Genomic DNA, 12467 nt, shown 5'->3' on the forward strand with positions numbered 1-12467 from the left:
AATATTTAAATATCACTCTTGGAAATTAGACAATTGAAAACATAATGCCAGCCAATTGTCAGCAGCTAAGACACCTTCACATCACTAGAAATACCGACTTAAAGGACCAGACCTGTGTTTTTGCAAGTTTTACAAGTGAAGTATTAAGGGCTGCACAAAATATTGTTTTCTTATCGTCATCACAATATCAACTGCCGCAATAAACACATCGTGAAAGACACTCGGAGATTTGTGTCAGTTAAAAGGAAATATCAGTAGAAAACTGCATTTTAAAATGTAATGTTGCCTTTTATATTCAATTCAATGTTCAATTTGTTCGATGAAAGAACGTTGGAAATGATTTCCTTTCATTTCTCTTAAATTCATCGAGCAGTTTGTTGTATTTTAGCAGAATACTGAAAGCAGTATGTTGTTTTGTTTAGTTTGTTTTCTCTTATTCCGTCTTCAAACTGTGAATTAATTCTCAAGTTTAAAAAGTACTTTTAAAAGTCTAGTTTTTGTTATTATTGTTATTATTAGTCTTCTGCACATTATATTACATCTCACAGTTCATTTGTGTCCCGCTTTAACATTTACAGTTTACATTTTGTGTTTGCTTTAATTTAAAGATGTCTCTCTTTAAGTTTGAAGAAGGTGTGTGCACCTTTCAATTAAAATAAAATAAAATAAAAGTCCGACACACAGAGCAGCGCAGGAGGCTCTGATTGGTCAGCAGTTATGTTTTGGCATGACTGTGTCCAATCAGAGCTCCAGTTGTTATACATTTATATTTTAAAAGGTTTAAATTAAAGAGATGTAAAAGATATACACACTCCAGACTCAACGGATGCCTTGAAGTTGATAAAATAAAAAAAAAATTTTATCTAGAAAACTGCAGCAAGGTTTAAATAAATAATGACACTTAGCCTGACGAGCCAGCCCCACATCCAGATTTTGGGTCTGGGAACTCACCATTGACGGAGCTCAATCTGAGGGGCGGGATAAACGGTTGTCTTCAAATTCCCTCTGCACGCAATAGGACAGCTCTACAACCAACCAGAGCAACGCTAGCTGATAGATTAAACTTTTGCCGTATCCGGTCGGCAAAACTCCGAACACAGCTTCCTTTTTTAAGAATGACTTCAGTGCCGTTCTTGAACCCCAAGTCTTCCAGAGTCGCGGCCAAAGCTGATTCCAAAGACCGCTGTTCGCCAGCAGCAGCCATCTTCTTTGTTTTCAAGTAGCAAGGGATTCACGCGGAGCAGTCGCAACTCTGCCGTCATTATGTTAAGCCCCGCCCACCGACTCTATACACGATGTGATTGGCCTGACTAGAGTTTGGTTTCTCCAGCTCGCAAGCCAACAGAGAGTTGCTAGACGACCCTGGCTGCAAATTACATTTGCTGCCGCTAGGGTGGTCTAGATTTCCAGGGTAGAAAACTCCAGCAAGGTTTGCATAAACAGTCTAATCATGCAAAGTCTTTACGGTTCGTTTTAAATTGGCGACAACATGCAGAATCACTGGTACGGTTGTTTAACTCTCCGTGAGTACAGGTCCGTTTGCTGGTAGTTCATTTGACTCACTGACGGATAAATTCACTCGTTCACATCTACCTTAAAAAAAATAGTCTGAAGTCTAAAGAAAACGCTCAAACAAAAACTACATAAATAAACTCTATAACTAAAATAAAAACCTTCACTGTTATAGTTTATATAGTTTTTGGATGGTTCACTCTTTGGAAAAACATAAATGGAAATTGAATAAACTAAAAATAAAAACAATTTAACACACTCCATCACTGATCTGGACAGTTTTCTGTTGACTTAAAGGGCCAGTTCACATAAATTACTTAATAAAAAAACATGTAAATAGCTTCAGTTTTATGTGAAGAGGTTTTGAGATATCTGCCTCTGAAATACAAACTTTCCCTTTTACAAAACCTGACAAATAAAACCAAAAGCATCTGCAAGTCTTTTTGTAATCCTGGTGAACTGAGCCTTTAAAAAAACACTCATACACAACCCCGTCTATAGTTCCAGTCATACTCACTAGTGTTCCCTTAAGTTCCGCCATCTTTGTAGTCTCTTCTGGATCTTTTTCAGCGTTGTTTGGAGGGGAACATGCAGGACGGGATAAAGGAGGATCTCTGTTTACAAAATACACATCAAGTGCTGATCCTCAGCGTCCCTACAGAAAGCTTCAACGAGCAAACACGAAGTAGTGTGAGTGTGTGTCGTGTGAGTGAGTGAGTGAGTGAGTGAGTGAGAGAGTGCACAGGTAGTTTAGTTCCCCCGCAGAGACTTCAGTTAGATGGTGCTTTCAGTGTGCCCGTGACTGATGGTGTGGACGTGTGGGTGGGGGTGTGCCAGGCTGTAGCTGGGCCTGCGGAGGCCCGGACAGTTCTGCTGCTCACTGAGCAGAGTGGTGGTCTCTCCCGGCCCGTTCTCCGGCGGCTGCTGGGACTTAGAGGACAGGGAGGAGGGCAGAGTTGGGTGGGGGTTAAAAGTGCACGTCACTGCGCTCACGGAGGACGGCGAAGGTTGGGAGATGGGGGTGTGGTTGCACGGAGGCGCCGTGGCGTGGGGCAGAGCGGCGCGGCTGCTGGGTGGAGGCTGAGCGTTGGACTGCGGGCGCTGTGCAGGAGGCGTGGCCAGCGGCAGTGGACCGCGGGTCCCCGGCAGCGTCACGGGGGGCAAAGAGACGGACGTGTCCAGGCGAGTGCGACTGCCCTCTGGAGACTGCGGTGTGCTGTCCAGCCTGGACGCCAGGAGACCGTTCTGGTACTGAGCACGAGTGATCTGAGGACAAAACAACATCGATAAGACAATTTAAAGATATAAATATGGAACAGGTTTTGATCAAACTTACCTTTAAAATAGTCTCGCATTACCAGACCTTCCTCCACAGCACTGTGAAGGAAGGTCTGACTACACCACAGATGCATTCTGGGATAGGAGAAAAAAAACACCCTGGGTTGTTTGCATTTCTTTAAATGAATCACAATCACCTTGGGCGACAATAAGCTCCGGACGCAGCGACGGTGTACCAGTGTATCTCCATGTGTACTTCGTCCACAGCAATCGCACCAATCGCTCCCAAAACGTAGTGCGACAGTTAGAGAGGAAATGCCGTAAACATATTCTTTGTAAATCTTTACAATCATTCCCAGAAAGAACCAAGCAAGCCTGCCTTGTTGCCCAATCCAAATTTCAGTCAAAACTTTACATATTTGTTTGTGTTATCACACATCTGCAGCGGTAAACGTTAGCTTGCTAGCTTGGAGGTTGCTCTTGTTGTGAAGGTGTGCGGAAGCACAGAAGGGAGGGAGAGACGGAGGGAGGGGCGAGCTAGCCTCGTTTTGTTTGACAATACTTCGAACATCAACAAGAAGTGACATCACCCAACATCGCTTAGAGCACCTTTATCTGACTGGTACTTGCCTTGACGAACTGCAGGTCTGTGAGAGCTCGCACGCAGAAGTCTGGTATGTACTGGAAGGGGGTGCCGGGGATCTGAGTGATGCTCCCGCCGACGGAGCCGCTTTCTGGAGGACGCTCTGCGCAGCTCAGAGACGCCGAGCGGTTGAGGTTGGCCCCGTGTGAGGGAGAACGAAACTCTGGGGATTGACAGAGAAGAGAGTGAGAGGGTGAAGAGGCAAAGACAGCACGAAAAAAAGAAGAAAAAAAACGTTGACATGAACTAAAGCTGAAAACACCAGGAAACAACGGGGGGGGACAAAATGGCATGAAAACAAGATGACAGCGTGAAGCGCTGGATAACATCACACAACATATTAATGTCGACATCACTCGTCTACTGTGATGGATCGATGCTAGAGGTGAGTTTGTGTTTGTTATGCAAAGAATGCGACAAACATGCCACGTGCGATGAGGCCAAGTGCATCGTTTGAGCATTTTAGTGCCACAACGAGACTGTCTGAGCTCAGAGGAAGAAGCTCTCTCATTGGCTGGTTTTAGTGATTTCATGGAGGATGACGTTAGGGGGCAGGAAAACATCTCTGTGATCTTGGAAAGTTAAAGGACAGAGAGAGAGAGAGAGAGAGAGAGAGAGAGATTGATCATTAGTATACTTGAGTTCAGTGTCGTGTGGAGGAGATCGAGTGCGAGGCTTAAAGGAATAGTCCAACATTTTGGGAAATACTCTCGATACCAAACTTTGGAGCTACAGCTCATTAGCTTAGCTCAGCATAAAGACTGGAAACAGCAAGCCTGGCTCTGTCAGAAGGGAAAGTATCTCTAAAGCTCACTTATTCACACATTATATCTTGTTGTTGTTGTTATATAGAGAGGCGAAGTCCCTCCCCTTCCGGTGTACCCCTTGGGACCTTATTTCGGAAAAAATATGTACGGTAGGGAACGAGAAGAGACAAATCATTTTTTAAGTAACGTAACATCCGGTACGAAACACAGAGTTTGAAGCTTCAGCGAGACATAACTTAGAGACTGTGAAGTCCTTTTGATTATGTTTTTTCCGCAATCTGATACTACGACGGTTTCACGACAAAAAAATGATCTTTCAAATTGACGATCATCATATGTGTAATTCATGGCTCAATTCAAACAAGATCATAACATTATCTGTCTCTCCCCGTTCACTATCGGACACATTTCTTTCCGAAATAAGGTCCCATGTTGGTATATTTATTCATACAACATATAACCTACATATTACCTTTGGACAGTGCTAGGCTGTTTCCAGTCTTTATGCTAAGCTAACTGGCTGTAGCTTCATATTTGAAGAAAATCTCCTCTAACAGTTGGAAAGAAAGAAAGCAAATGAGCATATTTCTCAAAATGTCAAACTATTCCTTTAACCAGAGGTCTAGGTGTTCTAGGAGTTATGAACAATATCTGACCACAGATCAGTGGTTAGAGGGGAGGCGGTGGTGACAGGGTTAGAAAACAAAGGGCGCTGCACCTCGAGCCCCATCCAGCAAGTTTGTCTTCACGCTGTAATGATCGGAGAGTTAATGATCCGCTGTGGTCCGATCAACGATGAGCGAGGAACCCAACTGCCCCGGAGGTAAACTGACCTGAGCTAGTGCAAAGTTTAGGGCTGCGACTACTGATCGTTTCTGTAATTAATGCATCCATTTTAGAGCCGAAGTACATCAGACCGTAAATCAATCAGTCGACAGAAAGTTAATCAAGAAATGATATGAAAATGGATCCAGTTTGAGTCATTCAACAAGCAAGGAAACTCCGTTATCTGACTGTTGGCCGTAGAAAACAACCAAATTTAAAGATTCTGGGAATTGATATTTTCCTTTTCCAAGATTTGTTTATTGAGTGTTACGGTAGAAAAAAAAAAACATCTTTCACAAGTTGCTAGGGGTGTAAGAGAAAATACTGTATTGATTTTCAAAAACGCAATATCGATTTTTATTTTTTTAAGTTTACGTGCAAAAATATTCATGTAAGACAGTGGTACACGTTTATGTTGTGTCTACCACTAGTGCCCTTGCCTAACAGCGCCTAACAGCGCCTAACAGCGCCTAGCAGCGCCTAACAGCGCCTGGCAGCGCCTAACAGCGCCTAGCAGCGCCTGGCAGCGCCTGGCAGCGCCTAGCAGCGCCTAACAGCGCCTGGCAGCGCCTAGCAGCGCCTGGCAGCGCCTAGCAGCGCCTAGCAGTGCCTGACTTTTTGCTAGAAGCTAACAATGTAGCTATGGCTGACCTTTGGCCTACTTTAGCATATAAACATTAGCTCACTAAGAACCTTTGAACCACAATCCCAAACTAGCTGTTTGATTTTCGGTGTACTGAATAGTTTACCTAAAGTAAACTTCTTTGACTTTTATGTACATCATGTCTTCTTTTAAATATTAGTTTTTTCTAAAAATTATACTTCCCAATATAAAAAATCCCAATATATCGCACAGCATCGAAATATATTGCAATATACTGAATCGTGACCCATGTGTCGTGATACGCATCGCCAGATTCTTGCCAACACACAGCCCTTTTCCTGTTAACCTGTTAATGACACAAACATGTCTCGTAACTAACTTTTTGATGTTTTTATTTATACAGAAAACATCTCTGCACACCTGAATGTGTGACGTGTGCGTGGGAGGATTGAAGGGAAAAGAACTTTGGCTTCTTTTGTTGAAGTAAAGTTTGAACTCATATCAACACTTAGTGTTGAAACGCTTCAAATCCTGCCGATCAAAAAGCTCAAACTATGAGTTAAGACCCTGTTTTCATTTAATTAGTTTTTAAATTAGTCTGAACGAGGTGAAAGGGCCGTTAATTGTTCAGAAAGAAAAACTCTTACACGCTGTCTGCCGACTGAAAGGACACGGAAATCAACATGCAGCCCTCATCTAAGATTAGTTTTCAATTAACCCTTTATACGTCTAATTTACTCTGTGAAATGTAATAAATGCAAAGAAAAATAACCATCACAGTTTTCCAGAACTCAATGTGACGTCTTTAAATTGCATGTTTTGTTGAACCAACAGTCCAAAACCTTAAAAAAATATTCAAATTCCAAAGCTATACAGTAAAACGGAGCGAAGCAGCAAATCCTCACATTAATATTTGACATTTTATGCTGGTTTGACTGACAGCGAATAACTGAGATGTGACAAAATGTGTCCTCAGTATCGAAACCTTATGAATTTAAAGCTTAACATTTTGGGCGGTTTTAGACTGTTTGTTGTATTTAGGCAAAAGTCTTTAACAGATGCCTGTATTTAGACAATATTTCACATTTGAGAACTTTGGTTTCTTTTGTTGAAGTAAAGTTTGAACTCATATCAACACTTAGTGTTGAAACGTTTTCAAATCCTACCAATCAAAAGCTCAAACTATCAGTTGAAGGTGCTGTAGGTAGGATTGTGAAGATCCAGGACTTAGCCAAAAGATTTGAACATCAACAACTTCTCAGTCCCTCCCCCCTTTCTGCTAAAGCCTAAAATGGTCTCCTAAGCCCCTCCCCCCACAAGGGAGAATGAATGCGCGTGCCTGAGCAGTGATTGACACGCAGTTAGACAACCCCCCCGGCCCTGATTGGGGCATCTGAACAGTTAGACACCCCCCCCCTTGCCCTGATTGGGGCATCTGAACAGGGTGTTCAGAACAGGATTTGCAAATCTCACTACAGGCTGTAGGTGAAGCCAGAGGAGCTGGATTTCTTTTTAAATGACCTGCTTCATGTAGTTCTACTGGAACATGGGGTCAGTTTCAGCAAATATGACTTGATGATTAGTTTTATAAGTCTTACCTACTGCACCTTTAAGACGGTTTTAAATCAATCTGAAGAAGGTCAAAGGGCGGTTGTTTGTTCAGAAAGTCATAAAAAAAGAACAAACGGTAAATTAAACTTTGCTGTATGCTAAACTGTATTTATTACGGGCCTGTACTTGCTGGATCCGGGCTCTGGAGATGATGAAAATAAAATAAAAAAAAGGTGGAGAGGCTAAAAGAGGAACCCCTCCCTCCCTCCCTCCCTCCCTCCGGCCCATGCGAGAGTTTACCTGGGAAACGAGAGAACAGAGAAAACCTCTTAAGAGAAAGGCGGCGTGGAGGGGGAGACGCCACCGATGGGGAGAGAGGGGGGGTGACGGCTGAGAGAGGAAGAGGAGGAAGAGGAGGAGGAAGGAGCAGAGAGAGAGCTTTAGAGGTTTATTTGTTTTAAATCACATCTGCAGCGCTCTGCAGGGGTTTATCGCGCACGTTGATATCGCGACCATGATAAAAAAAAACATGTTTTTATTCATTAGCTTATTTGACAGGGAACCACAAAACAGCCACGAAATCACCATCGCCAAACCCACCAGACCCCATTTAAATAAAAACTTAATTTTATCAGTGTAAAACACACTTCATTCAAAGTCGACAGGAACAAAGTAAAACTATTAAAAGCCGTCTTGGTTCATCTTCTCACTGTCCCAACAATCACCACTCTGGTTTGGTTGAAATAAACCCTTAATTCACCCATTTACATGTGGAGATATGCTGGCTCTATACACGCTAAAAGTACTGATTATTTACATGGAGTCTGGTGAGTTTGGTGAGGGTGATTTCGGGGCTGTTTCATGTTAAACTAAAGGATCTTACGCTTTAACAGAAAGGTCTATCTCTGTAGGGATCCTTTCCATAATGTTGTCAGACACTTAGAATAATAATCTGAGTGTCAGCGGCAAAAAACAGAACTTTTAGTGGACGGAAACTGACGGTGCGCAATTGCCCGTTAATGTTGCATTGCAGCCCGCTTCACGGCTGACGGTTACGGCGTTCTCGCTCAATACTGGACCAACTTCAACAACAATCTTTGTTCACATCAGTTACTAAGACACCAATGCATGAGAAAATAGGGTCCAAGTAAAAAAAATAAAATAAATTACAGTTTAAAATTCTGAATCTCCATTTTGAAAATCTAAAACTTCCTGATCGATCTTTCTAACCGAGAAAGATTAAAGTTTAAAAACACACATCTGAGCGTTTCAGGATGAGAAATGAACACGTGTTTGACGCATACATTTGACAGTGCACATGCACACACACGGAGCTGCACCATGTGCACATGAAGCACAGACAGCTGGTCGTCCAGGAGACAGAAACAGGTCGACAGGAAGGGAAAGGGGAGAGCAGAAGAAACAGAACAGGAGACATTTTAATGAAGCAGTTTTGATGCTGAACCACTAGGAGTCCCCAGTGTTACAGTGAGCCAGAGTGGCCACGCAGCGGCGGTGCTGCCTGCACACTGACACCACCAGGCTGCACATCACCCTACAGCTGCATGACTCTGTGTCCACGGGCGTACATTTCATTTAACAGTGTGACAATAAACATAACATTTCTCAAGAGTCATTTTTTGAAGAGGACACAGATATTACAGCCAAAATTGTACTTGTATAGGATATGAGTACACAGAGGATAGCCTTACTAGTGCCACGCTAGCAGCTAGGCGAGCATTATAACATGTGTTCCAAAGTGACCACGTTTGTCTCTGAAGTAAAGGCTGGACTACAATAGAGCTGTTTGGAGCAGTTTGTGAACAGTGTTTTCTGTTGGAGATGGTAAGTCCCTTTGGGGTGGACTTTGGGCTTTTTCACTTTGTAAACCTATAACGTGCACAAAAAAAGATATATAACACAATAAAGGGAAAAAGCCAAAAAGCATAATATGAGCACTTTAAAGCTCCTCATCTGCATCCCTGCTGGCTAAATGTCACAAATTATTACACCTGATGACATCTGCACAGTTACACACATTCACACCTGGAAGCTACCCGGTACAACCCAGAACAATAGTTTAATAACAGGACCCTAGTCCATAAAAAGCTTCATTACAAACTATGAGGATAATAAATATCTCTTTTAGTCTCTTTTAGTCTCTCAGGCGTCACCTGACAGCTCGGAGGACAGAAGAGGAACTCTGTCTGAACTTCCCTATTTGGATTAAGCCAATTGACTTCTCCGCTGCTCTCTTCAAACACAAAGCTTCATTAGGGGTTTCTCTGGCATCAGCACTTTGTGACGGAGCATCAGCGGGTTGCGGAAAACACAAAGACATAAAGTTCCATTAATTAGGATTATTTTTGGATTAAAAAGGAAAGGATCTGAATACTTCCTCCACCACTGGTGTGTAGTAGTAACAGGAAAAACATGTCACTAGAACATTCAAAGCAATATCTAACGTATAAAACATTTAACAATATCCTGTTATAATGTGAACAGTATCTCGTTAACATATTACAACTTGAGTTTAAGATATTTATGGACAATATTGGCCAGTGAATATTCACAAAGTATTCTTATTATGTGAATTATTTGTTTATCTTTACCGACACTCCTTTCTACTCTTGATGATCTTTTTGTGAAGCTAAAGACCACCTGAAGTTGTTGGTCATGTATTATCTGATGCGACATTATATCTGACATTGAACCTGTATAGTTATTACAGAAGCATTGTAATGTTTAATTTCTCATGATGGAGACCCCTGTCACACGAGTTTATTTGAACAACAAACTGTTGCTAACCCTGTGTGACCCTGTTGTGAAAAACTAGAATAAATATTTTTTTCTTAAGACAGAAACGTGAGCTAATATTGTTTGTCACGATGCAGCAAAATGTTGCCGTACAGTTGCTATATATAAATCAGGGTTTCCCGCAGCACTTTGCAGTTAAGGCAGACGCCTAAGCAAGACATGCCTGCCGCCTTAAAGTGCTCATATCATGCTCATTTTCAGGTTCATAATTGTAATTTGAGGTTATATCAGAATAGGTTTACATGGTTTAATTTTCAAAAAGCACCATATTGTTGTTGTACTGCACATTGCTGCAGCTCCTCTTTTTCACCCTGTGTGTTGAGCTCTCTGTTTTAGCTACAGAGTGAGACGTCTTAACTTCCTTAACATCTTTGTTGTCAGTTGCACATGCTCAGTAGCTAGGTAAGGATTACATGAGCTAGCTAGCTGTTTTTTTCTCCAACTTCAGTCAGTACAAGGCAGGATTAGCTGGGAGACTTCTTCTAAACGAGGGCGCACTTCCAACTTTGCGTGGAATACCTGCAGAACAGGGACATGGAAGTAGTTCTATACAATTTATTTTGTAGATTAGGGTGAATTTGTTTGTGTTGTAGCAGTGTTTTGCCATTGAGAACGAGCTAGCATGCTAACGGTTAGCCCCCTAACCCCCTCGTTTCGGCTAGTGACGTAGAAAGCCGTGCAGATTTTGACCAGCTCACCCGGAGACTGAAGGCAGGACACATTCAGAAACCGTATCTCACTCTAAACAGCATGGATGGTTTTTTTTCAAAGTTTTGACCGAAAATACTCCCATCCTATGGAGTATCGGAAAAATTATTTATCTTTTGGTGTGCACAAGCTTATCTGTCCTCTCTGCATATTGACAGAGAGCGGAGCTTCAAAACACACACACACACGCACGCAGAAGTGCAGGCAAACTACGTCGGCTCTGCAGTTTTGTTGAAGTCACAGTGAGTCGCGGTGCTGTTGACGTTACACTTCCTCTGAGACAAGCAGGCACAACAGTGGTTCGGTGCCCTGGGGACTGACTGACAAGCTGAGGTTGTAAGGCAGGGCAGCTTTATCTCTACAGCACCTTTCAGCAACAAGGCAACTCAATTACATTCCTTTGCACTTAAGTTAGTTCTCCATTAGTTCAATGTTGACAACAGGGCAGTCACCAAGTTTATTGTTAAAGGCTTGTGTCATTATGCAGTTTGCACTAAAGTCTTTGTTGTTTACATTCCTTTGCATTTTAGTTATCAATATTAGCCTGTACACAATGTCATTTGTTTATTTATTTATTATTTATAATATGTTCATGTTGTGGCAAAAAGGTTTCTCTTTTTTTGTTAATTTTTTAAGTTGGGATTGATACCGATCCGGAGTATCTGACTGGTGCACCCCTATCCAAAAGCACAACCAGTGTTATTAATGTTACTCTGAGTGAGCAGTGTTACCAGACGTTTTTCATTTTGATAACTATTTTGATTCACAATTAAGGTGGAAAATAAAAGTTTTGTGTTTAATGTATTTTTGTTGATGTTGAAATGGATTTTAAAGCATTATGGTATCGAAAAAAAAGTATTATGTATTATATATATATATATATATATATATATATATATATATATATATATATATATATATATATATCTCTCTCTATCTGTGGACGTTATATATACATTTTTTTCTGCGCTTTCTGTTATTTTCCCCGTAATACCAAAAACATACCTAACCGCGAATTTTGAGTACCGTTACACACCTAATAAATATAATGAGTGTGTGTGTGTGTGCCCGTGTGCGTGTGTGTGTGTGCGTGTGTGTGTGTGTGTGTGCTGTCTTACCCAGTGATGGTGAGCTCAGAGCCATGACTCCGTAGTAAGAGAACGGTCCAGTTTCAAACTTCATGTTTTCGTTTCCAGCTTCCACTTCTACTCGCCCCTGAAACACACACAGAGGACATTTTGTTTAATAAGGACATTATTTGACTCTGTGTGTGTGTGTGTGTGTGTGTGTGTGTGTGTGTGTGTGTGTGTTCTGCTGTTCAAAATCCAGAAGTCGTCTCGTAACAGGTACACTTTGACGTCTGATAAATATTGCATTCAGCCACAGGTGTCTCTTTACCACACACACACACACACACACACACACACACGAGCAGCTGTGCTCAGGTTGCACACGGAGTATCTGAACTCACGTTACCAACACCTCAGGTGTTGAACAAACAAAGCCTCCGGGTACAAAACACACACTTTCAACGACGATGATATAACAACATTCTCACACACACCGAGCCGGTCAGATAAAATGAATGACAGCACACGCTGAGCTGAACCGAGCATTTTCCACCTGGTAACAAAATCCGATCTGAGTGATCGGATCCCAAGTGGATAGCTCTAAGTACAGGTGAGAACTCAGGCATGACGCATTGAGATCAGATCACTCAGACCACAGGCTACATCTAAAATATCTTTTGATACATTTACCC

General features: G+C 42.0%; 1 protein-coding gene across 1 annotated transcript in view; it reads right to left on the minus strand.

Moving 5' to 3' along the window:
• Positions 1-857: 857 nt before the first annotated feature.
• The window catches only part of cnnm4a (cyclin and CBS domain divalent metal cation transport mediator 4a), a 33613-nt gene continuing 22003 nt past the window's right edge, over positions 858-12467 (minus strand). The window contains exons 6-8 of the mRNA XM_078272001.1: positions 11824-11920; positions 3421-3596; positions 858-2778 (exon numbers count right to left, since the gene is read on the minus strand). Coding sequence (XP_078128127.1) covers positions 2287-2778; positions 3421-3596; positions 11824-11920 — 765 coding nt within the window. The 3' untranslated portion in view covers positions 858-2286. The remainder of the gene's footprint in view (positions 2779-3420; positions 3597-11823; positions 11921-12467) is intronic.

This window comes from Sander vitreus, chromosome 16, assembly GCF_031162955.1.
Source record: "Sander vitreus isolate 19-12246 chromosome 16, sanVit1, whole genome shotgun sequence".
NCBI lineage: Eukaryota > Metazoa > Chordata > Actinopteri > Perciformes > Percidae > Sander > Sander vitreus.